General features: G+C 44.9%; 2 protein-coding genes across 3 annotated transcripts; one reads left to right on the top strand and one right to left on the bottom strand.

Annotated features, from left to right (window-relative positions):
• The first annotated feature begins 5,617 nt into the window (after positions 1–5,617).
• On the top strand, positions 5,618–6,954 carry LOC123040326 (acyl transferase 15-like). The gene has a single exon (XM_044463208.1). The coding sequence runs from the start codon at positions 5,618–5,620 to the stop codon at positions 6,908–6,910; it is 1,293 nt and encodes a 430-aa protein (XP_044319143.1). The 3' UTR covers positions 6,911–6,954.
• Positions 6,955–8,349: 1,395 nt separating this feature from the next.
• Positions 8,350–11,934, bottom strand: LOC123043379 (receptor homology region, transmembrane domain- and RING domain-containing protein 1). 2 transcript variants are annotated; one of them, XM_044465796.1, is made up of 5 exons: positions 11,701–11,934; positions 11,400–11,624; positions 11,211–11,288; positions 10,000–10,395; positions 8,350–8,884 (listed from the first exon to the last, which is right to left on the bottom strand). In XM_044465796.1, the coding sequence occupies exons 1-5, from the start codon at positions 11,834–11,836 to the stop codon at positions 8,796–8,798; spliced, it is 924 nt and encodes a 307-aa protein (XP_044321731.1). In that variant the 5' UTR covers positions 11,837–11,934; the 3' UTR covers positions 8,350–8,795. The 2 variants fall into 2 exon arrangements, with proteins under 2 accessions (XP_044321731.1, XP_044321732.1); XM_044465797.1 differs by lacking the exon at positions 11,211–11,288.
• Positions 11,935–26,688: the final 14,754 nt, after the last annotated feature.

Below are 26,688 nucleotides of genomic sequence, written 5' to 3'. Positions count from 1 at the left end.
CAAACAAGTTGTCACTCCCGCGAAGAAGCCCAAAGCTGGACCAAAGCCTGAAACTGAGTGATTATACTTCAAAGGAAATGGTCACTAGAAGCGGAAATGCCTTGAATATTTGGTGGATAAGAAGGATGGCAAAGTGAACAAGGGTATATTTGATATACATGTTAGTGATGTGTACCTTACTAGTGTTTATAGTAACCCCTGAGTATTTGATACTTGTTCGGTTGCTAAGATTAGTAACTCGAAATAGGAGTTACAGAATAAACAGAAACTAGTTGAAGGTGAAGTGACGATGTGTGTTGGAAGTGGTTCCAAGATTGATATGATCATCATCGCACACTCCCTATACTTTCGAGATTAGTGTTGAACCTAAATAAATATTATTTGGTGTTTGCGTTGAGCATGAATATGATTTGATCATGTTTATTGCAATACGGTTATTCATTTAAAATTAGAGAATAATTGTTGTTCTGTTTAAATGAATAAAACCTTTGATGGTCATACACCCAATGAAAATAGTTTGTTGGATCTCGATCGTAGTGATACACATATTCATAATATTGATGCAAAAAGATGCAAAGTTGATAATGATAGTGCAACTTATTTGTGGCACTGCCGTTTGGGTCATATCGGTGTAAAGCGCATGAAGAAACTCCATAAAGATGGATTTTCGGAATCACTTGGTTTTGAATCATTTGATGCTTGCGAACCGTGCCTTTTGGGCAAGATGACTAAAAACTCCGTTCTCCGGAACAATGGAACAATCTACTGACTTATTGGAAATAATACATACCGATGTATGCGATCCAATGAGTGTTGATGCTCGTGGCAAGTATCGTTATTTTCTGACCTTCACAAAATGATTTGAGCAGATATGGGTATATCTACTTGATGAAACATAAGTATGAAATAATTGAAAGGTTCAAAGAATTTCAGAGTGAAGTGGAAAAATCATCGTAACAAGAAAATAAAGTTTCTATGATCTGATCACGGAGACGAATATTTGAGTTACGAGTTTGGTCTTCAATTAAAACAATGTGGAATAGTTTCACAGCTCACGCTACCTGGAACACCACAACGTTATGGTGTGTCCGAACGTTGTAACCGCACTTTATTGGATATGGTGCGATCTATGATGTCTCTTATTGATTTACCATTATCGTTTTGGGGTTATGCATTAGAGACAGCTGCATTCACGTTAAAATGGCACCATCTAAATCCGTTGAGACGACGCCTTATGAACTGTGGTTTGGCAAGAAACCAAAGTGGTCATTTCTTAAAAGTTTGGGGCTGCGATGCTTATGTGAAAAAGTTTCAACCTGATAAGCTCGAACCCAAATCGGAGAAGTGCGTCTTCATAGAATACCCAAAGAAAACTGTTGGGTACACCTATCACAGATCCGAAGGCAAAAACATTCGTTGCTAAAGAATGGATCCTTTCTAGAGAAGGAGTTTCTCTCGAAAGAAGTGAGTGGGAGGAAAGTAGAGCTTGATAAGGTAATTTGTACCTTCTCCCGAATTGGAAAGTAGTTCATCACAGAAATCAGTTCCAGTGATTCCTACACCAATTACTGAGGAAGCTAATGATGATGATCATGAAACTTCAGATCAAGTTACTACCAAACTTTGTAGATCTTCCAGATTAAGATCCGCACCAGAATGGTACGGTAATCTTATTCTGGAAATCATGTTACTAGACCATGATGAACCTACAAACTATGAGGAAGCGATGATGAGCCCAGATTCCGCAAAATGGTTTCAGGCCATGAAATCTGAGATGGGATCCATGTATGAGAACAAAGTGTGGACTTTGGTGGACTTGCCCGATGATCGGCAAGCCATATAAAATAAATGGATCTTCAAGAGGAAGACGGACGTTGATAGTAGTGTTACTATCTACAAAGCTCGACTTGTCACAAAAAGGTTTTCGACAAAGTTCAAAATGTTGACTACAATGAGATTTTCTCAACTGTAGCGATGCTTAAGTCTGTTCCAATCATGTTAGCAATTGCCACATTTTATGAAATCTGGCAAATGGATGTCAAAACTGCATTCCTTAATGGATTTATTAAAGAAGAGTTGCATATGATGCAACCAGAAGGTTTTGTCAATCCTAAAGGTGCTAACAAATTGTGCAAGCTCCAGCGATCCATCTATGGACTGGTACAAGCATCTCAGAGTTGGAATATACGCTTTGATGAGTTGATCAAAGCATATGGTTTTATACAGACTTTTGAAGAAGCCTGTATTTACAAAAAAAGTGAGTGGGAGCTCTGTAGCATTTCTAATATTATATGTGGATGACATATTATTAATTGGAAATGATATGGAAATTCTGGATAGCATGAAAGGATACTTGAATAAGAGTTTTTCAAAACAAGACATCGGTGAAGCTGCTTACACATTGAGCATCAAGATCTATATAGATAGATCAAGACGCTTGATAAGATTTTTCAATGAGTACTTACCTTGATAAATTTTTGAAATAGTTCAAAAGGGAACAGTCAAAGAAGGAGTTCTTGCCTGTGATACAAAGGTATGAAGTTGAGTAAGACTCAAGACCCGACCATGGCAGAAAATAGAAAGAGAATGAAAAGTCATTCCCTATGCCTCAGTCATAGGTTCTATAAAGTACGCTATGCTGTGAACCAGACCTATTGTATACCTTGCTCTGAGTTTGACAAAGGAATACAATTTTGATCTAATAGTAGATCACTGGACAGCGGTCAAGAATATCCTTAGTAAGGACTAAGGAGATGTTTCTCGATTATGGAGGTGATAAAAGAGTTTGTTGTAAAAGTTACATCGGTGCAAACTTTTACACTAATCCAGATGACTCTAAGTCTCAATCTGGATACATATGGAAAGTGGGAGCAATTAATCTAGAGTAGCTCCATGTAGAGCATTGAAGACATAGAATATTTGCAAAATACATACGGCTCTGAATGTGACAGACCCGTTGATTAAGCTTCTCTCACAAGCAAAACATGATCATACCTTAGTACTCTTTGGGTGTTAATCACATAGCGATGTGAACTAGATTATTGACTCTAGTGAACCCTTTGGGTGTTGATCACATGATGATGTGAACTATGGGTATTAATCACATACAGATGTGAATATTAGTGTTAATTCACATGGCGATGTGAACTAGATTATTGACTCTAGTGCAAGTGGGAGACTGGAGGAAATATGCCCTAGAGGCAATAATAAAGTTATTATTTATTTCCTTATATCATGATAAATGTTTATTATTCATGCTAGAATTGTATTAACCAGAAACATAATACATGTGTGAATATATAGACAAACATAGTGTCACTAGTATGCCTCTACTTGACTAGCTCGTTGAATCAAAGATGATTAAGTTTCCTAGCCATGGACAAAAGAGTTGTCATTTGATTAACGGGATCACATTATTAGGAGAATGATGTGATTGACTTGACCCATTCCGTTAGCTTAGCAATTGATCGTTTAGTATGTTGCTATTGCTTTCTTCATAACTTATACATGTTCCTGTAACTATGAGATTATGCAACTCTCGTTTATCGGAGGAACACTTTGGGTGCTACCAAACGTCACAACGTAACTGGGTGATTATAAAGGAGTACTATAGGTGTCTCCGAAGGTACATGTTGGGTTGGCGTATTTCGAGATTAGGTTTTGTCACTCCGATTGTCGGAGAGGTATCTCTGGGCCCTCTCGGTAATGCACATCACTATAAGCCTTGCAAGCAATGTGACTAATGAGTTAGTTGCGGGATGATGCATTATGTAACGAGTAAAGAGACTTGCCAGTAACGAGATTGAACTAGGTATTAATATACCGACGATCGAATCTCGGGCAAGTAACATACCGATGACAAAGGGAACAACATATGTTGTTATGCGGTTTGACCGATAAAGATCTTCGTAGAATATGTAGGAGCCAATATGAGCATCCATGTTCCGCTATTGGTTATTGACCAAGAATAGTTCTAGGTCATGTCTACATAGTTCTCGAACCCATAGGGTCCGCACGCTTAAGGTTTCGATAACAGTTATATTATGAGTTTATGAGTTTTGATGTACCGAAGGAGTTCGGAGTCCCGGATGAGATCGGGGACATGACGAGGAGTCTCGAAATGGTCGAGACGTAAAGATCGATATATTGGACGACTATATTCAAAGTTTGGAAAGGTTCCGAGTGATTCGGGTATTTTTCGGAGTACCGGAGAGTTACGGGAATTCGCCGGGGAGTATATGGGTCTTATTGGGCCATACGGGAATAGAGGAGAGAGGCTGAAAGGAAGGAGGCGCGAAGCCCCCCTCTGGTCCAAATTGGACAAGGGGTGCGGCCCCCCTTTCCTTCCTCCTCTCCCCCTCTTTCCCCCCTTCTCCTACTCCAACAAGGAAGGAGGGAGTCCTACTCCCAGTGGGAGTAGGACTCCCCTTGGCGCGCCCCTCCTAGGCCGGCCGCCCCCTCCCCCCTTGCTCCTTTATATACGGGGGCAGGGGGCACCTCTAGGAACAACAACACAAGTTGATCTACGGATCGTTTCTTAGCCGTGTGCGGTGCCCCCCTCCACCATATTCCACCTCGGTCATATCGTCGCGGGGTTTAGGCGAAGCCCTGCGCCGGTAGAGCATCATCATCGTCACCATGCCGTCGTGCTGACGGAACTCATTCCCGAAGCTTTGCTGGATCGGAGCCCGGGGATCGTCATCGAGCTAAACGTGTGCTGAACTCGGAGGTGCCGTACGTTCGGTACTTGGATCAGTCGGATCGTGAAGACGTACGACTACATCAACCGCGTTGTCATAACGCTTCCGCTTACGGTCTACGAGGGTACGTGGACAACACTCTCCCCTCTCGTTGCTATGTCATCACCATGATCTTGCGTGTACGTAGGAATTTTTTTGAAATTACTACGTTCCCCAACACTCGTCGCCCAGGAGGACGAGCGGGTCATGGCGGAGTGGCGCCGGCGCCACCAGGAGGACGTCGCCTACGAGCAAGCCTACTGGGCAAGGCGTCGCGAGGAGGACACGCGAAGGCGCCGCGAGTCGCGGTTGGACAAGCGTCGGCGGAAGGCGTTGGCGAACGAGCAGACCGATCTCGTTGCAGCAGGTCGTAGGACGATCTTCACCCCCGAGGATGATCGTTGGTTGGACATATGGCTATCAACCTCGGACGACACCGCCGAGGATGATAATGGTGATGATGATGATAGCGACTTACAGTAGTTTTTTATGCTATCTTAGTTTTTTATCGTTTGTCGTTTTTAAATTATGCAATTTATGTTTTCGATGTAAAATACTTTTGTATCGTTTAAAATCCTATGCAATCTATCTAGTTTCTATGCTATGTCTATATCCTAATTTGTAGAATGAGCGCGTGCGCTGCAATTTTTACGCGCCTGCTAAAGCGGCCCGCGCGCGCTGTATTTTAGCGCGGCGGCTGGAGCTGGCGCTGCGCGCCGCGCCAAACCAGGCGATGGACGCGCGCTAAAGCCATTTTTTACGCGCGGCGCATTCAGCGGCTGTTGGAAATCACCATACGAGGTGTTGAGCCTACTAGTAAAGGATGGGTTCACGACCTCAGATAACAGAGCCACCAACAGCGCCTAGTTACACGAGGAATGGGCGTCGTGGTGAGGAAATGCTCGACGGTGGTCGTGAGGCCACCACCGGAGCCGGTGACGGCCACCGTCAACATCAACCTCTCGCCTTTGGACAAGAACGTCATGTCCGTGCCAGCGGCGGTGTTCATGGTGTTCGACGGTCGGATCCCCGAACCTGCCGCGACCATAGAGAGGGCTCTGTCCCAAGCTCTAGCCCACTACTCCCCAGTCTCAGGCCGCCTCGCTGCCGGAGCCGAGCAGGGCGAGTTCCACATCAGGTGCACCGGCGAGGGCGTCCCGTTCGTGGCCGCGGCCGCGGACTGCGCTCTCAAGGACGCCGAGTTCTTCGGCCGGTCGGTGGCCGGCGCGCTGCTGGAGGAGCTGGCCATCTACTACCCGGCCGAGCACTGCGGTTTCGGTGACCCTCTGCTCATGATGCAGGTCACCGAGTTCTCCTGCGGCGGCTTCGTCGTCGGGGTAACGTGGAACCACGTCGTCGCCGACGCGGCCGGGATCGGCCAGTTCCTGCAGGCCGTCGGCGAGCTCGCGCGCGGGCTGCCGTCGCCGTCCGTGGCCCCGGTGAGGTGGGACGACGCGCTGACGGCGGTGCCTCCGCCCGCCGACGGCTTCGTGGAGCTGATGATGACGCTCCAGCCGGCCGACATGGCCGCGCTCGACGTCACCGTGCCATGGGGCCTAATCGACCGCATCAAGGAGAGCTCCAACGCCAGCGGATCATCAAGGTCAAGGCCGCCGTGCACGACGTTCGAGGCGGTGACCGCGCTGCTGTGGCAGTGCCGCACCGGCGCGGTGGGGCTGTCGTCCAGCCCGGAGGAGCCCGTGGCGCTCTACTTCGCGGTGAACGCGCGGAGGTACGTCGGGTCCCGGCGCGGGTACTACGGCAACTGCGTGACCGGGCGGGTGGTGGTGGCGACGGCCGGCGCGGTGGCCGGCGGCGACCTCGCGGACCTGGTGGGGATGATCCAGCGCGCCAAGAGCCAGATACCGGAGCAGTTCGACGACGGCGGCGAGAAGGGCGCAGGTGTGGACCGCCGCGGCGTGGCTGGCCTGGCCGTGGACGGGTACAACGTGCTCATCGTCACGAGCTGGCGGAACCTCGGGCTGGACAGGGCCGACTTCGGCGGAGGGCCGCCGGCGCGGGTGACCACCTACGGCCGGGGCAGGGCGAGGGCGCCCAACTGCGTGCCGTGCCCGGGGAGCGGCGCCCTCGGGTCCAGCGTCATGGCCGCCTGCGTCAGGGAGGAGCACGCCGCCGCCTTCCTCGGAGAGCTAGCCTCGAGGTCCAAATGATACCGAGTTCACCGACACTTTTCATTGTAATCGCATGCTCAGTTTGATTTGAATAATAAGAGAGGGTCATTTGGGACAGTGGAGTCATAGATGGGCACGGTACCCTATCGGGTTGCACATTCTGTTTAATATTTTGATTTTGCATGCTGCATGTGCAGTGTGCACACGATCAAGTTTTCAATGGAGCTAGCTAGCACACCCCGATGTGATCTCATCTATGGTTTATTCTCTTTTTTTTTTTGAAGATCTGGTTTGTTCTTTTTGGAGTATGATCATTCTCGATCCCGTAAACCCTAAACCCTAAGTATTTTCGTTCTTGTGCTTTCTGTGCTACGTGTACCGTTAAGGTGAAAGCTAACGGGTTAGTCGGTAGACTGCGTGCCTGCCATGCATGTATGGGTTGGGTGGTCAAGCTTGTGTTTTATACGGTCTGGTTTACCATCTGTCATGACATTTGTCTCAAAAATAATAATCTGTCATGACATTTCTGATGAAGACTGAAGAACAGAGGAAGAAGCGGAGACAGGAGAAGCGACGTCCGCGGGCTTGGCACGAGCTCATTGGGCCGCCGGTGCGCAAGGTAGGCCCGTGGACAGGCAGCCCACCACCAGTAGTAACCAAGTGCCACTGGTAATACTAGTGCTTAGTTTACAGAACGAGACTAGTGGGCAACCATGATGGAGCACAGCCTGAAGATGATGGTATGTCTTGTTACTCTTACTCTGCGTGCCTGGTTGCCAATGTTTCAAAGCTAGCAATCGGTTCCAGCACATGAATGCAGCACGTAGATATTGCACCACCAATAATCCCAGAATTGTAACAACACGTTCCCATATCCACAAGGTTCTCACAGATGCTGCAGAACCTTATAGTACATCTTAGAACAGCTAATAATGGAGTGAAACGCCATAAAAAGCAAGAGAAGAAAGTGTCCAGCGCATCAACTTCCCAAAGTAACAGTGTTTCCATCTCAAGCTCAGGCTATTTTCTTTCAACTCATTCAGAGACATGCTTTCTCAACTATCAACTACAGAAATAGCCTCTAACTTGGCATACAAAAAAACGGAGTATCTCTTGGGTCCAAGTTCGACAGTCGACAGTCGACACACACACAGAGAAAAAAAAAAGCAACAAGCTACCTGTGAAACAGCAAAACAAAAAACGGCTCAAAAGAGAAGGTTCTTGATAGGGCATTTTGTATTCCTTAAACCATCAGCACAGCCAAATCGCAACTAGAACACTGTGAGCAAAGTCACCGACTTAAACAGCCCCAGCACAGACCCATTGTGAACTTGGAAATTTCACGAGCCACTTGGTTGCAAGAGCGGTAACAACAGTACACCACACATGTACATTTACCACGGGCAAATGGGTCCGAGGAACCGAAAGACCAAATCAGTACTGCCCCACACCCCACCCCACTCGGGAGAATCACGAAATGCATGGGAAAGAAGCAATTGAACTTCTGACATATAATTACAAGATGGCTTCCACATACTACACCTCAATTAAACAGTTCATCTCAATGTTAACGACACAATTCAATCTTCTACTGGGTATCAAGACGGGCCCAGTCCCAGAGACCGCACAGCCCATACCCCATCCTCATGATAAAATGTTCGGCATTGATCTATCTTGCAAACCCAGCCAACAACAGATCAACCAGTTCAGCACGCCTGGATATAACCGTCATGCCGCCGAGCACTACTTGTATATACTCCCTCCATCCGGAAATACTTGTCGGGGGAATGGATGTATCTGGATGTGTTTTAGTTCTACATATATCCATTTTTACCCATTTCTTCTACAAGTATTTCCGGACGAAGGGAGTATGCAGTAACGGAGGCTTGCTTATTCACCTGAGACTTACTCCTAGCTTGCCTGCTTATCCACCTGTGAGTACCTCAAGTTTGCATACCGGGCAAAATGTGCCCCACTTTGTCAGCCAGGGATCAATACACTCCACATGAAACTCTGTAGAAAAAAATTGTTCACCACAAGAGAGTTAGGGGATTATCAGAAGGGAGAAGCTTCAAGCATAATCGCTGACAGTGGAAATCATTGCCTGGCTTTAACACGAAACGGAAATATTCCTATGTAAGAATGAGCGACAAACTATGAAATGTAGACATGTTGCCTATGTAAAACATTGGATATCGCATGAGCACTTCAAATCGTGCAACACAAATATGGGATACTAAACTAGATTTTGTCATGTGACATGGCTAAAAAAATATGCCAAACATGGTCTTCAAAAATTCCCTTTAGTCGATTGTGGCCTTTATGCATTACTCCATCTGTCTGGATATGTGTTATATAGGGCGGATTTTGATTGTTTAAGACAAGGCTTTAACCAACAATTAGTCCATTAGTGCAGTCTATGTGATGTGTATTCAGAACTACTCCCTCCGTCCCATAATGTAAGACGTTTTTTGACACTACACTAGTGTCAAAAAATGTCTTACATTATGGGACGGAGGGAGTACTTACTTATGATTGTGATTCTGTCTCAAATAAACCACATATTAATGAAGTAAATTGTTGATCAAAGTCTTGTCTTAACCAATCAAAATATGCATCAAGATAAGAGGGAGGCACATATTGATTCATTTCTTGAAAACTACACTCCTTTTTTGGCTAAATGTGAGAAAACTGCACCTTTAAGATAAGCTGTGGCACTTGATTCACAAAATTACTCCTTTTGAATCTGGGGTGGAACTTAGATCCGCCACCTCCTAGCAGTGACACCAAAAGAATGGCACACAAGCAGCCTAGACTAGCTCAATGTAACAACCCATTCTCTTTTTCCATCACTACCATGTAGGGCCCATAGGTGAGTTCCCTCCAAGATTAGAAAAAGGTATGGTGTATTCAAACAAGGGTCCAAGGAAAGTGTAGTTTGTGAAACTTGATCCTAAATCTGTAGTATCTTGACATTCAGCAAAAAAACAATGTGTAGTAAATTTATTCTTGAATCATTTAACTAGCTTCATAGACACTCCTACTGGCATAAAAATTTGTATTCCCAACAAAAGAAGCAGCGGCTATATAAACAAATAGTCGAGTAGTGAGATATCACATGCTCTTACCATGTTTGCATGGGAGAAGTCTAAGCATGTCACCATTATCATAGTCTTCTAAACAAATGGCACAGGCTTCTTCACAATTGTTGCCACTTGAGCAGGGAGCTTTATATACCACAGAAGGAAGCTTTTCCACCACATGCTTCTTGATGTAAGGTGGGCGATTATCAACTCCATTGCGTAAAAGTCGGCAGTTCCGAGCGAAAAGAAATGAAGCTACAACTGATATGATGACAACAAGTGATACGAACGACATCACCAACACTGTCCCTGCAGTCTCATCCATCGACGAGTTTATACAGCATTCCCCATCTTCACCTCTGGCAAACTTCTTCAAGGTTTCCCCAGCCATTTTGGATACGAATACCGCAGGTATGTGTATGCCCTCAGGATCGCCAACCACTAAATTAAGACAAAGAAGGAACTAAATATCCTGCAAAGTATCTCCAACAAGAACTAAATAAATGAAAACACAAAAATTATCTTTCTGAAGACCATTAGCACAAAGTCATTTAGCCGTGTCCTAATGTTGGTAGCCGGACTTAACCTAACATTGAATTAATGACATTCTCAATAATATCAGGAACCTGCCTGTTTACCTTCAAAGCGCCCCTTGATGGCTTGTAAATTATATGGCATGCTAGGGTTAGTTCAGTTATGTCTTTCTAGTGATAGCAAATTAGAACAAAATTCCTTTTCTTCAGACTAGTTAAAGTTCATAAGAAGTAATTTCATCCAGACCATTTGTTATGTTTTATCTATACTATACTAACAGAAAGGAGAAGGTGAGCACTGGTGCTATATCGATTGCACGGCACAACATCTAACATGATAGCGATCCTCTGAATCTGTGTGGGATGACAAACACTTTTACGGTTTTCTCTGTATTTAACATATCATACACTTGTGTTGGCTAAGTCTTTGGATTTGTAGCAGGTCAGAAGAAGTACCACTGGCTTACAGTCAACATCACAGAACTACCAAACAGAACATGGTACAAATAGTTACCGAATAGCTATAAGGCATTAGATTTCTAGTACTAGAACACTAAGTCAGTGTTCACCTTCAACCCCCCAGCACAAACAGAGCGTTTAGATAGTGATCTAAACGCTCTTATATTAGTTTACGGAGAGAGCACATTTTCTTAACCAATTGCCTGATGTTTGGTTCAGTTTCAACCTATGTATAGTTGTATACCAAAAACACAAACCAATTACCGCCGAGTCCAACTGTGTGCTTTGAATCATAACTTGGCAGGCAGCGGAAGCCAAATCCATTCACCAAGTGCGCATCTCCTAGTTTCAAGCTAGCTTCAGATCAAGAGAACCAGCTACCGAGAAGTGAACTGACACTGCTGAAACAGCAGAGCAGCATAGCAGGGGAGATGGGGGGCAGTAGGCACTCACTGGAGTAGAGGCTGGCCTTGTCCTCGTCGTCGTGGACGAGCGCGGCGTCGAAGCCGGCCCGCTGCGCCGCCCGCACCTTGCCCTCGAAGCTGCAGTTCCCGCGCGCGATGAGCACGAACGCCATCCCGCCGCTCCCGCCGGGGGCGCCCCGGACGGGCGCGCACGCGTCGGCGGGCTCCGCGGCGCGCAGCGACCCGCATATCCCGTCGCCGGTCACCCGGGGCCCTGCGCCGACGGACGGAGCTCAGAAAAGAGGGGTTTTTTTGGGGGGGAAGCGGGGGACAGGGGCCCGATTGCTCACCGAAGCGCGCGGGGGCGTCGAGGAAGGAGGCGGCACCGAGGCGGACGAGGGCCGCGCAGGGGCGGGCGGCGGCGCAGGCGCAGGCGACGGCGACGGCGGCGAGGAGGAGCAGCGGGGGACGGCGGCGGGGGCTCATCGCCAGGAGGCCGACCTCAGCAGCAGCAGGGCAGTTTCATTTCTCTCTGTTTTCTTTTCGTGCGCTTTTCTCTCTCTTTCCTTTCCTTTCCCCATCGGCTCGGCTCTATCCTGCCGCGGTTGCTTGCTACTGTAGCATTTTTTGTCTCTTGCTATGGAGATGGGGAGATGGTGTAGAAGTTCTTCCATCTTTTTTTTTCAGGAGCGACTGAGCAATCTCCACACAAATAAAAGAACAATTTTATACTATATGAACATACAACGGCGTTGACAATTACGGCTCACCCATTTTGATAATAAATGATAATTATGCACTTGCATCAAAATAGTAGGAGTTTTTTTTTTGAGACATCAAAGTACTTCCTCTCTTCCAGTTTATAGGGCGTGCGCGCATCCCTAGGTCGTCAATTTGTAGCATTTACGACCGGGCCACCCTTATAGCATCTTCAACAACTCCCCTTTCCCCGACAAAATCCTGGTGTCGGGGGCGGGTCAAAAAAAGTGCTTCGACTGGTTTATGAACAATAGTCCTTTTGAAGCATCGGTTTTCTTTTTTGCACAGGCCTACACGAATGTCATGTCCTCACAAAAATTTGCAGGAAGTGAAAACACTCATCAATGTCTATCACAAAAAATTCATAATTTTTCAATTTTTAAAAATATTTTTTTGGATTTTATTGTTCACCGGAGAGCATGTGAGCTCGGTTTTCAAATACTCCGCGTCCCAACTGGAGCACTGTCACACCATCGTCCACCGCTCAAATGCCGCCGCCGCCACTGGAGCACTGTCACACCATCGTCGACTGATTGACAAGTGGGTCCTAGATGTCAGGTTATCTACTGAGGAATTGGATTATTGGGGACTTGCTAGAGCGTTCATCGCAAATAAACAGGAAAGTGCTAGTGGGAAGCCCCAATAGGAGATTATTGCGGCAATTTTTTGGATCATGATAAGTGTCACACGTGTGACACGAACATATGGCAACTCCAGATTTTTTTGATGGCAAGTTCAGTGACGCGAGGATGGCAACTTTTTTTTGGATGGCAAGTTTTTAGGGTTTGTTTTTTCTTATCGGATGGAAATTTTAGTTGTACAAGACATCAGCGTCGGATTGTTTTGTGCCACACATGTGGCACTTATCATTTGATATTTTTTAGCTATTGGAGATGCTCTAAATGCGCACGCGGATAATCCGGATAAAAAGTAGACACCCAACAAACTTAGCCCAAATGTTTGTGTTATCCGCGCATCTCTCGTATCCAACCAATATGTGGGACGGATTTGGTGCCACCCGACGCGTCCTATACATCGGACGAGCCCACCCGGGCAAAATCCCCCTACCTATCCCGGACCAAACTTTAGCCATTCTTCTCGTCCACTGCACTTTCAATCCACTCCACACACACACACACACACACACACACCAGTTCCTCTCCATACGTCTTCGGTCATATCCGACATGATAACATTAGATATGAGTCTGATCAGTCCAGTTCCATCGAATGGGAGCCGGTCGTCTGCTCAGATGAGGAGAACAAAGTCTGGGGCACAGTTCGTCGGTTCTGGGAGGATGGCTGAGATCCGTCATCGGAGTTGGCCCATCATGGATCCACCAGTAGTTCATCTTCTCTACCACTCTGGATGGCATCCACTAGTGGTGATGTGTCTGGCGTAAGCTCATGCTATCACCACATCAGTTGTGCCCTGAGGAGGGCCCGACTCTTAGCAGTGTGGTCGGCATACATGAGCCAAAACTACAACCTTAGTGGCCATGAATGAGCAATATATGAGAGTACATAGACTGAATTAATAGAAATGTAGATAGGACCATATATGTAATTCGTAGATGACCATGAGTGAATTATTGGTTTCAAACACTAGTTTATATTATATCTACATTTTTTATTAAACTATCTTCTGTGAAAATTCGACACTAAGCACGGGCTTAGATCACGAGTAGAAAACGGGCCATTAGTCCCGGTTCTGGAACCAGGACTAAAGGGTCGAGACTAAAGCCCAAACCTTTAGTCCCGGTTTGCTTACGAACCGGGACAAAAGGAGCTCCACGTGGTCGCTGTCTAGAGCTCCAACTTTAGTCTCGGTTGGTAACACCAACCGGGACTAAAGGAATTTTTCTGAAATTATGTTTTTCTGTTTTTTTTGTTTTTTTGATTTTTTTTCAAATTTCTGAATTATTTGACAATTTAATCTATAATCACCCACTCTAATCACCCCTCATCACTGCTCAATTATGAACCACTCATTCCAAATCGTCTAACTTCTCAGCCGATCACCCATCCTCTCACTACTCTAGCCTGAGCACGCTTAACTTTCGAGTTCTATTCCCCTAGTTTTCAAGTCTGCACTTGTTGTTTTCCTGACAATACTAAGTTGTCAATCCTATTAACCCTTAAGAGTTGAACTTGAGCATTAAGCACCGTTTGAGATTGAAACTATTATTCTAAAAAACGATAATTATTTAGTAACACTAATATTTCTTCAATAAGTAGTTTGACCATAGCTTGACAACAGTTTGACCATAGTTTGACAAAAGTCAAAAAAACTAAAAATAATTATTTATTAACACTAATATTTTTTGAATAAGTAGTTTGACCACAGTTTGACCAGATTTGACCATAGTTTGACCACAGTTTGACCAAAAGTCAAAAAATAAATTATTTATTAACACGAATATTTCTTGAATAAGTAGTTTGACCAGATTTAATGAAAAGTCAAAAAAACTGAAATTTGAGCATATCTTTTTTTCCTTTCAGAATTTGAGAATTCTAAAAATTTGCAAACAGGCCTACGGCGGTCAAAATCGGATGCGAATTTTCGTGTTGATTTTTTTTATATATTATACGTTTTTTTCGACATCGTATGCAAAAGATGTGGCCGTTTTACTTTTTCATAACAACTTTTTGCAAAACATGTCCAAATTTAAGTTTCTTTTAATTTTCCTAACTAGTAGATGTAGTAACATAACTACATCTCGAAGGATTTTAATTTGTGAAGTTTTTATTATTTTTTTGTTTTTTACAAAACTAAAAAGGCGATACACGGGGGGGGGGGGGTATAGTTTGAACCTTTAGTCCCGGTTTGAGACACGAACCAGGACTAAAGGGCATCACACCCTTTAGTCCCGGATCATGTCTCAAACCGAGACTAAAGGGGGACTAAAGGGCATTGCACCCTCTAGTCCTGGTTCTTGTCTCAAACTGGGACTAAAAGGTATCATTTGAACCGGGACTAATGCCTTCCCGACGCCTTAGCCGTTCGAACCGGGACTAATGCTCACACACATTAGTCCCGGTTCGTGATGCAACCGGGACTAATGTGTATATTTAGTTTGGACGAAAGCCCTGTTTTCTACTAGTGGATGCTCCTGATATCCCAGGCATCGCTTTACCACGCTAGCTGGTAAGACTTCCAGCAACGGATGAATAGGCTTGCCACTGAATAATTTTGTTGGCGAACTTTTCTATAAACTGAACAACAAACACTTGTTAGAAAAGGCCAATATGCAGTGTTGCTTAGTCTGTACTGTATCATTTTTTTTGAAGTTCATGTATTGTATCAATTTTAGAAGCTGATATGATCAACTTTGCATACTAGCTGCTATACACATCTAGATTTTACTGTGACTAGTTATTCTAAGCACACAAGCTCAACCCCATGTAATATCATCTTCGAGAATTATTCTAAACACAAATTTTACCATGAATAATTATTCCAAATACAGATAAATAGCCGAAAGTAACATATCATCTTCAACAGTTCAGGATATTAATTACATCAAATGAGCCTTCAAGATTCAGAATTTCTCGTGTGAGTTCCTCTTTCTTGACACCTCTTCATCTCTGCTTCTTGGTTGTGCACATGAACACCTGTTTTGAGGCATCGATCTTCCTAATTAATTAAGCCCAAAGTATCAAACCATTAGCTTGATTGGAACATGTTGGCACTTGCACATCAAGTTTGTTAAGGGACAATATCAAACTAAAATTAACCTGAATTACTCTAGGATAAAATATTTGGCACAATTGATGCAATGGACACAAACCTTTTCCCCTTCAACTGCTTCAGGCATGTCCCCAGTGGCAATGTGCTGCAAGGCCTTCCGCAATAGCTGCCTTTACATGTTTGATCTTCAAACATGTCAGTGATCATTTTGATAACCTAAGAGAATCAACATAATTCATAGTTCCGTGCAAAAAACAAAACAAAACATAATTCATAGTTGTGAGGTTGCGAACGAACTGGAAGTAAAAGACTGACCGTTTGATTATCCGTTCACAATGTGGATTTACCTCATCGCGTACTTGTGAATTGACTGCTCTAACGCACTCATCCTAGAAGGACACGGCGTTCTGTCTTGTGGTGCACTCCCAAGACATAACCTGAATTTTCAACCAAAGTATTTCCATAAGTATTCTCCCGAAAACCCAACTGAAATCAGTGTCGGCCAAGCAAAACTACATAGTTACCCCAGACATCACACACGAACCAGCAAAATTTCTATTTTTGTGCTGCAAACGTACGTACAAATACGAGAGCATAACACACATCGCAGAGCAGAGCAACTTGGAGGCAATCCTATATATCTAAGAAGTTCTCCATCCCCACTATCTAATTTATCTGAACATGCAAGCTATCCACGTCACACCATATGCCCCACACATTTCATATCAGAAAAAACCAACAAATAGTGCGACACAACTTTTATTTACTCATCAAGCATTTGCTCTTCCACTACGACTTCTGTTTAGGGGGCAGAGGAAAGGATCAACCATCTCGGTTGTTTGTTTTTCCGTCTTCTATAGTAAATGGGGTAGTCAAAGAGGCACGATGCATGCGTAACACCGGTGCTTGATCTACACATCTCCTCCTCGTATTCATAATAAAGCCGTCTCCACCAGAATCGAGCTCCAAGGTGTGCAACCTCATCACCACACCGAGATGGAGATCGATGTTGCGCTTCGACCGTGCTGACGCCCGCACGCAGCGCCTACGTGGTACCTCCATCATCTTCGCCTAGCCATGACGACGTGCCTGGAAGGCACCGCCGCACTCTTGCAGCGCCTCCCTGGTGCCCCACGCCCGCTTCGTATGAGGAAGCGTAGCACCCTTTCTCTCGGGCCGCAATATATTTATATGACCGAAGCCTTGACGTACAAGTTGAGAGAGAGAGAGATCGTGATCCTCTCGAGAGGTTACAGGGAGATACGGGAGAGAAGAAGAGATAGATAGGGATACAAGTTTAAACCACTTTCATATCCCTATACACTTTGTATTCTAACACTCCCCCTCAATCTAAACCCTATTTGCCAAGGTTGAGATTGTACTTGAAATCATCTAACCTTCGCATTGTCAAAGGCTTTGTGAACCCATCAGCAAGTTGATCACCTGTTGAAATAAACCTTATATCAAGCAATTTGCGTGTCACTCTTTCTCTGACAAAATGAAAATCAACTTCAATATGTTTTGTCCGTGCATGAAAAACATGATTAGCTGAAAGATAGGTTGCGCCAATGTTATCACACCATAATCTTGCAGCCTGTGGAACTTTAATTACAAGTTCAAGTAGCAATGTCTGAATCCACATTAATTCAGCTGTTGCATTAGCTAAAGCTTTATACTCAGCATCAGTGCTCGACCGTGAGACTGTTGCCTGTTTTCTTGCACTTCACGACACAAGGTTTGTTCCCAGAAACACAGCAAAACCACCTGTTGACCTTCTATCATCAGCACACCCTGCCCAATCTGCATCAGAGTAAGCTGACACAAGCATAGAGGAAGACTTGACAATCTAAAGACCAAGTCCCTCTGTAAACTTGAGATACCTCAGAATCCTTTTGACTGCTGTCTAATGAACAGTAGTAGGAGCATGCAAATATTGACATACTTTGTTAACAGAATATGAAATATCAGGACGTGTAAGAGTCAAGTACTGTAATGCACCTACAACACTTCTGTAATTTGTTGCATCATCTGACCCAAGTGCTTCTCCACTTTCAACGGTAAGTTTTTCTGAAGTAGAAATAGGTGTACTAACCGGCTTACACTTTTCCATACCTATCTTCTGAGAATGTCAGTGGTATATTTCTCTTGTGTAAGAAGTATGCCATCTTTTACCTTCTTGACCTCAATTCCAAGAAAGTAATGTAGATCTCCTAAGTCTTTAAGAGCAAACTCCAGCTTTAAATCCTTAAGCAGACAAGTTGTAGCATCTGAGCTGGAACTGGCAACAATTATATCATCAACGTAAACAAGAACAAATATAGTAACATTGTTCTTATGATAAAAGAATAATGAAGTATCTGCCTTTGATGGTGTAAACCCAAGCTTTTGCAACTGTGTACTTAGCCTTGAGTACCAGGCTCTTGGGGCCTGTTTTAACCCATACAATGCTTTGTCCAACTTACAGACATAATGTGGTGTGTTCTTGTTTTCATATCCTGGTGGCTGCCGCATGAACACTTCTTCCTCAAGAACACCATGAAGAAACACGTTCTGAACGTCTAGCTGTCGTAGGCTCCAACCTCTGGAAATAGCAATAGACAATACAAGTCGAATGGTAGCTGATTTAATAACAGGACTAAAGGTATCCTCATAATCTATACCAAACCTTTTCTTAAAACCTTTTGCAACTAGTCTGGCTTTGTACCTGTCTATACTTCCATCAGCTCTTTTCTTAATTTTATATACCCATTTGCAGTCAATCAAATTAGCATCCCTCTTTGGTGGAACTAACCGCCAAGTTTTGTTTTGAATTAGTGCATCATATTCAACATCCATAGCCTTCTTCCAATCCTTGTGTGCAAGAGCATCATGCAAATTTGTTGGTTCACCAGTACTTGTGAGAAACGCACGCTTAAGTTTATCACACTTGATTGTACCATCCGTATATTTCTTCTCCTTGACAATACCTGACTGAGATCGTGTATGACGGAGAGGAACTGAAGTTGCTGCAGCACTGGCCACAGAAGAGCCATCCGGCACAGAAAATCCACCTGGTACAGAGGCAGACACGCTCCCCCCTTCGCCAGCAGCATCGGGACTCGTGGCGCAGGGCGAGACGCTGCGGCGCGAGCTAGTGGGCTCCGCGCTGGTGGGCTCCACGTCTGGCGGGCTGTCGGCCACCGGTCCAGAGGCGCCGGTTGGCTCCGCGCCTGGCGCGCTGGTGGGCTCCACACCTGGCGGGCTGTCGGCCACCCGACCGGGCGACACGGGCGACGTGAGGCGATCCGCCTGGGATCCCGCTCCCGTCAGACTGTGGCGCAGATCAGCCTCGGATCGCGTGACTGCAGTGCCAGGCGAATCTGCTTGGGATCTGACGCCTGGTCCTGTTTTGGCTGCATCTACACACATAAAATCATGGCCTGTGGCTGCACAATCAACATTAGATTCAAAATTTTCCATGGAATTTTCCACATGATCATTTCTAATTAATTCACCCCCGTGATCAAGAGAAGACAGAGGATCGGAAAGAAGTGAGATTTCAGCACGCAAAAGAGCTCCCGCATTAGGATGAAGTTTAGCAAATGGAAATAATGTTTCATCAAAAACAACATCACGAGATATATAGATACGGCCTGATGAGATTTCTAGACATGTGTATCCTTTATGAAGATTACTATAGCCAAGAAACACACATTGTGTGGACCGAAACTCAAGTTTATGGCGATTGTAGGGACGCAAATTTGGGTAGCAAGCACACCCAAAGATTTTGAGAGAGCTATAGTCTAGTTTTTGATGAAACAAATGTTCCAAAGGAGTAGTGTTGCCAATGTCTCGACTAGGCAAACGATTGATAAGGTAAGTAGCCGTGATAAAGGCCTCATCCCAATATTTAAGTGGCATTGACACATGAGCTAAAAGAGACAAACCAACTTCCACAATATGATGATGTTTGCGTTCGGCTGAACCATTTTCTTGATGTGCATGAGGACAAGAGACATGATGAATAATGCCAATGCTACGGAAGAAAGAATTGGGTTTCTCATATTCTCCTCCCCAGTCACTTTGGACTGCAAGGATCTTTTTATCAAACTGTCTTTCAACAAGTTTTTGGAATTCTTGGAAAACAGAAAAGACTTCAGATTTGAACTTAAGCAAATATATCCATGTGAATTTGCTATAATCATCAATAAAACTGACATAGTATTTCTTGCGACCAAAAGAATCTCTTGCATGACCCCATACATCACTAAAAAAAAGCTCTAAAGGAGCATGAGGCACACTATTTGACAAAGGATAAGGAAGTTGGTGACTCTTTGCACATTGGCAAGCTTCACACACTGACTCACTTTCGGGACTACGTGACAATGAAAGATTGCCTTTATTGACTACTTGCATGACTATATTTGGAGATGGGTGACCTAATCTTTGGTGCCATTTGGCTAAGGAGGGCTTGATGGCAGAATAAACTTGACGGTGGCGCTTTCGATCAAAGACTCTTGATGTGATGGGATATAATCCTCCAATGCATCTACCGTGATGGATGAGCTCCTTCGTTGCCCGATCCTTTATGAAAAATTAGGTAGGATGAGTTTCAAAGAAAACATTATTGTCGGAGGTTAAACGAGACATGGAAGCTAGATTTTTATCGGCTTGAGGAACATGAAGGACATCTTTAAGGACAAGATCACGTTTAAGGCTAGGGGAATTAATAGAAGATTGACCAATGTGGGCGATGTCCATACCTCCACGCTTGCGGTGTGAATTTGATCATTGCCGTGATACCTCTCTCGGAGGGCAAGCTTCTCTAGCTCGTTCGTGACATGGTCCGTAGCTCCGGAATCAGCATACCAGACCGTGTCACCATCAGCTTCGCTGTGCTCCCGCATGGCTGCAGCGACGTGCTTTGTATCAGGCATGAAGTCCTCATCATACCGGTGCCAGCAGTCAATGACTTCATGGCCCGGTTTCTTGCACAGCTGACATCTAGGCCGACGGTTGTTGTTGTTGTAGCCACCGTTGTAGCCGCCGTTGCCGTTGTAGCCGCCATTGTAGCTGTTGTTGCCGCGGTCACCACCATTGTTGCCGGGGTCACCACCATTGTTGCCGCGGTCACCAGAGCGAGCCTGGCCCTGGTTACCACTACGCCCGCCGCCGCTGTTGTTTCTGCGTCCGCGCCACTGCTGTCCACGCCCGCGACCACGTCCGCGGGAGGCGACGTTGACATAAGACTGACGCAGATTGCCTCCTTGAAGCATGCTGAGGCGGGCGTCGAAGCTCAGGAGCTGGCTATACAGCTCCTGAACCGTAACAGCTTCGACCCGCGCCGCCAAGGCCGAGATCACAGGGTTGTAGTCGATGTCGAGGCGGACGATGACGTGGGAGATGATCTCGGCGTCTCCGAGCGGTGCACCGGCGCAGGCAACTTCATCTGTAAGGGTTTTAATTTTTCCAAGATATTCTGCCATGGTTAGATTACCTTTCTGCAGATTGGTGAGCGCCATCCTCGTGTTGATCTTCTGGGCTTGTGTTTGCGCAGCAAACATGGCATGGATGGAGTTCCATACCTCGGCCGGCGTCTGGAGCATTGCTACTTGGGCAAGAACCTCTCGAGATAGAGACCCCATGAGGTACCCTTGTAGCTGTTGCTGCTGCGCAAACCAGATCGATCTGGCATAGTTGAAGACCTGCTCTTCCGTCCCATTGGTGTTGATGGTGATGGTGGCAGGGGGTGCCGGGCTTGTGGCGTCGAGGAAGTGCTCCATCTGTGCTCCTTTGATCTGAGGTAGCACGACAGCCTTCCAGAGGAGAAAGTTCGTCCTCGTAAGCTTCTCTGATGGAGGCGGACCGAGAGAGGGCGAGCTGCTGGAGGTGGAAGATGAGGCGAAGGTGGAAGGAGCGGATAAAGTGGACGGAGCGCTCATGGTGGATGCGGGCATGGTGGCAGCAGCGGTGGACGGCGTGGTTCCTGACACGGTTGCCTCTCTTCTCGATCTCGGTTCCTCTCTTCTTTGATCAACTAGATGGATTCCTTCTCGAGGGCTAGACGTACGAGAGGAAGGGCTCTGATGACCATATGAGGAAGCGTAGCACCCTTTGTCTCGGGCCGTAATATATTTATATAATCGAAGCCTTGACGTAGAAGTTGTGAGAGAGATCGATCATGATCCTCTCGAGAGGTTACAGGGAGATACGGGAGAGAAGAAGAGATAGATAGGGATACAAGTTTAAACCACTTTCCTATCCCTATACACTTTGTATTCTGACACTTCGCACGGCCATGACGACAAGCCTGGACGGCGCCGCTGCACGTCTGCTGCACCTCACTACTGCCTCGCTACAACTTCGCCCAGCCACGACGCCGCGCCTGGATGGCGCCGCCACATGCCCGCAGCGCCTCCCCGGTGCCCCTCATTGGCTTCGCCCGACCAACCATAGTTGATCGTCTGCATCGGCTTCATCGGTCCGGCGCTACCCTCGGCACCAACCCCACAGTGTACCCCTCCTCCCTTTGCTCTGGTGTGGAGCTTCACGAGACGAACAGCGTGGCGTATGGTGGAGAGGAAAAAGAGAGGATCTTTACAGAATTACAGTTCTGCTTGCCTCTGTCATTCTTATTCAGTTATCTACATCACTATGGTCGACGGGCGTGGTTGTAAGCTATTCTCCTTGCCTATTATTTTGATGTGGTACTTGTGCTTAGTTATGCACACAAACATATGATTTTTTTTGCTTGCCGAGTTGTTTGCTTGGGATGCATTGTGAATTGGTGACTGAGGTTTAATTGTAGGCCTATTCTTGCGTACGTTCAGAAAGGATGGTAGTGTTGCTGTTCCCGGACAGCATGTTTCAGCCATTGATAAGTCCACGTATAAACATAAGACTAACTTCATCTTGTATTTATTTATTTCACGGTATATCCCCTACTTGCTCACATGTTTCCTTCTATGTGTAGTAGCTGCATGCACTGCTTTATTGCTTCTTTAGAGTTTCAACCGCAGCCTTTGTTACCAAATTGGAACATGTTTATTCAGATTTCAGATGCAACAAATCATCCGGGAAAAAAGAGAGGCAACAGATCAAATATGAACATGTTTTTCAGATTTTAGAGGCTTGCTACAAATCTCTTGAATTTTTATCAGTTCTAATCACCACTCACCATAGAAGCTCTTTATTTTTTGTTCTCACTTACCTTTTGCAATTTTTGTCCAGTGACTAATGCTGTGATGATCTTACAATGGCTCTTCGGGGGATAATTTAGTATTCAATGTATCATTTGGGTGAATGCAATATTTATCTTTGTGGATATTAGTCGAATCAGAAATTAAATTGAAGCTGAAATTCCTCGAGTTGTGCCCCTAAAAAAAAAAACCTCGAGTTGTGTATATCAGTTAAGTGGCAAATTAGATCTTCCTCTTTTTTCTTTTGTTTACTCTTTTTTTATGAAATCCTTAAATCTTTTTGCAATACTAAATTGCAAACTTCAAAGAATCAATATTCCATAGTAAAAAAAGTCTGCAACAATTTATATGCAGATGTTCCCGCCGCAACGCGCGGGGAATCATCTAGTTTCATCAAGTACAGTTAACCGGAATAGAATTCAGTGCATACCTCTTTGTCCAACCCAGTGCCTCGGGGTTTGACCTGCTAGTTGGTTGCATAGACCGTATCGAAGAAGGCTCCCGTCGACGGGGCATGTCGCACTGCGGCCTCACCGGGCTTGCGCCACTAACTTGTTGCCCTCACCCAGATCCAACATTTGAGTTCGCCAGTGCAACATGATTGGCATCACGCGGCAGTAGCAACTCAAGAGGGACAGGATCTAGATGTACCCGGCTGTCAACGAACTCGTCCCGTGGTTGAAACCTACAAGTCACGTCCATAGGCGGTGGTGGACGCGGTGTCAGCTTTCGGATGTGTCCTAGGAGCAAAAATGTCGGAAATCGTTACATCTCCAGCGAGGAAGGGTGCACTCACCGGTTGACGGCATCTACCAGGGACTCTAGCACGACATCTTCCATCGCCGACACGCCTGTGCAAGCACATGCCTCCATAGGTGAGATGGGGAGTGGCCTATACTAAAAATCTGTTACATGGTCAGCCAAAAAGGGCGACGTTCTGGTCGACGGACCAGGAAGACCACGCGCGCGGTGCGCCGTGGCGTCCCTTCTTACACCCTGGGCCCATGAAACACACACTGTTCCATACCATATACGCGTTGTATCCTCTTTTTTCGTTGCTTCTGTTCAGACGCGTCAGACTGATTTCTTAAAATCCCGAGACTGGAACGAACGCTAGCGATTTCGGGAGCAGCTGAGCCCGAGCACCGAATCGCTGCGTCCTATCTTCTGCCCCCATAGGAATAGGTGTGGACTTGGAGGAGGGTTCGGGAATAAGCAGTTGCATGTAGAAGTAGAACACTATCAAGAGGGTTTGTGGGGAGACAAAAAATCATATGCCTACACAATGTAGGAGGAGACAACGTAGAGCATTATGTAGTGCAGCGTGTTACCGTTCCCATCCTGCACGAAGAGAATGCAGTGCCATCAACTTTAGGGTATTTGTACCAAACTTTCATATTTGCTTATAATCTATTTACTTAAAATTACAAACTTGACTATTATGTATTTCTGTTAAATCACATATATATACATATATACATATATATATATATATATATATATATATATATATATATAATATCAGTGTTTCTTATATTGTTCTTTGATATACATTTCTAATGTTTGTCATTGAAAAATACACACACCATGCCAAATTAAAATAATATGTTGTAAAATAAGCTATTTGTCGTTAGACATGTAAAAAAACACAAGTTCATAGCTTCATGGATTTCACATGGCATTTACATCAATTATAGTATATATGTGTGCGTATGTGTACCTTTTAATATTCTTAAATATATTGGCCCATATGTGTAAAGCATACGAGTTCTACAAATATCTTGATAATGGTTTCTAGTGTATAATTATGTACACTCAAGTAGACCACAGTATATACATGTTCTTGTCACTTCAGTAATTTGTTGGAAAAGTTATTTTTGCGTTGAACTTGATATTGAAATGACATTAGACCATATACAATGTGTTCGCCAGTGCACGCTTAATATGGTAATACAATGTGTTCACTAGTGCACGCTTAATATGGTAATACAATGCGTTCGCTAGCTTAATATGATATCAGACTCTAAGGTCTTGAGTTCAAGTCCTGACTTTCATAAATTATCTAAAAGTAATGTTTCCCCTCCGAGTCCACATATAGGCCTCTTGGGGCATACTTCTGAGTCCATTCACGTGTTGACTTCCCGCGTCACACGTGAGATGAAGGTTGAAATGTGTATGCAGATTGCCTAAACCTTTCCATCGACCTTTGGTTTCATTGGCTAGTGCATGACATCAGAGTCTATTGGCTTGAGTTCAAGTCCTACCTTTCACAATTTATCCAAAATTTGTTGTTGTCCATCTGTGTCCACGTATATGCCTCTTGTGCCATACTGCAAAGAGGTTCAGGGTTCAAAACTCAGCAAACACAATAAACAATTGCAGCCTTCCCCCATTTCCGCTGCTCATGTCATAACTATAAAGAAATATAGACGAGGGGTGGTTGGTTGGGGGGGTTGGAGTATAATGTCCGCCCCTTTCTCACAGTTCAGACTTTTGGCTGTGTAGGCTAAGAACACTAATGTTTATTTGTAAAAATCAATATCATCTTACCCATAGAAATTAACCCACTAGTAAACTAAATAAAGCACCAAAAAAGTTTTAAAATAGATTGTAGGATGGTTTTAGGGGAGAGACTAGAAACCAAAGTAAACTTGCGGTTGTACCGGTCATATTTGTCTGATTCTATGCCTTTCTTGGCCTGTCGTATAGATTTATTTCTGTAGATTGGACTTTAATAGTACGTGGGTTGATGACTCCCTGAGCATCCGGGGTGGTCGCCCTGTTGCCCGACTTATGGGTCAGGTCTTCATGTATGCCTTCATATTGTTTTACTATTTCATTATATCGATTGATGATTGAATCCTCTGTGAAGCATGATACCCCTCTTGTTTAACACCATTATAATTGCAATAATGCCACACTTACGAAAAGATTTCTACGGGAGAAGTCTACAGGCTGACGTGTTGCGCTGCTGTTCCCTGACTTTTCTCTGCGCCCCCCACCATGATTTTCATCGGTCTAACCAAATGATGCCAGATCTATCCGTAAACTGCAGTCCGTAACCAAATGCCCATAAGTGTAGCATTATTGCTATAATTGTGTGAAACCAAGATGGCAGAGGCGACAAGATGAATTGTCATTTCTCAAAAGTAACTATTCTTTCTTCACACACTTAAACCACCAAAGAAAAAAACTTTAAGAACCGCTAACCGCTTGGCTATTCTCCGAATCAACTAACCGCTAACCGCTAACCTCTCAAGTTACTTCTTATTCAATAATTAAGATGGTGATTATCATGTCTGTACGAATCAACTAGTTTATGAACATTTTGGGTGCCAATACAACATCGACGCCCATAAAGCAGATTTAAGATAACTAAAATTATAGAGGAACCGTCGTGTATTCCGTGACAAAGGAGCTGTTCGGTGATCCACCAGCTCTGCCAAATTTAAGAATCTGCAGAGCACCTATTCCCCCGCTCCGGAATTTTTGATTTGCGCTCCGCCAACTCCCGGAGCGAGAGTGTGGAGCGGAGGAGGACCGAACAGGCCCAAAGTGCGAAAAAAGAACCCCAACTTTTCCTCAAGTTGGTAGCGCAACACGACAATCTTCAAAAATTTGCCCAAATTTCACCAAAATCCCCGGTTTCCAGAAACCCCAGCAGAAGAAGAGGTTTAAACCCTATCCGCGAGATGCACTACGCCAGCAGCA

The sequence above is a fragment of the Triticum aestivum genome, chromosome 2B, assembly GCF_018294505.1.
Source record: "Triticum aestivum cultivar Chinese Spring chromosome 2B, IWGSC CS RefSeq v2.1, whole genome shotgun sequence".
NCBI classification, from domain to species: Eukaryota; Viridiplantae; Streptophyta; class Magnoliopsida; order Poales; family Poaceae; genus Triticum; species Triticum aestivum.
This window is presented reverse-complemented; position numbering and strand designations above follow the sequence as displayed.

Excerpts from the sequence above, each read along its gene's own strand:
- LOC123040326 (XM_044463208.1), top strand. The coding sequence starts at position 5,618 with ATGGGCGTCGTGGTGAGGAAATGCTCGACGGTGGTCGTGAGGCCACCA.
- LOC123043379 (XM_044465796.1), bottom strand. The coding sequence starts at position 11,836 with ATGAGCCCCCGCCGCCGTCCCCCGCTGCTCCTCCTCGCCGCCGTCGCC. Across the intron at positions 11,625-11,700 it reads CGACGCCCCCGCGCGCTTCG|GGCCCCGGGTGACCGGCGAC; the intron begins GTGAGCAATCGG and ends CCGTCGGCGCAG. Across the intron at positions 11,289-11,399 it reads CAAGGCCAGCCTCTACTCCA|GAGATGCGCACTTGGTGAAT; the intron begins GTGAGTGCCTAC and ends GCTTGAAACTAG.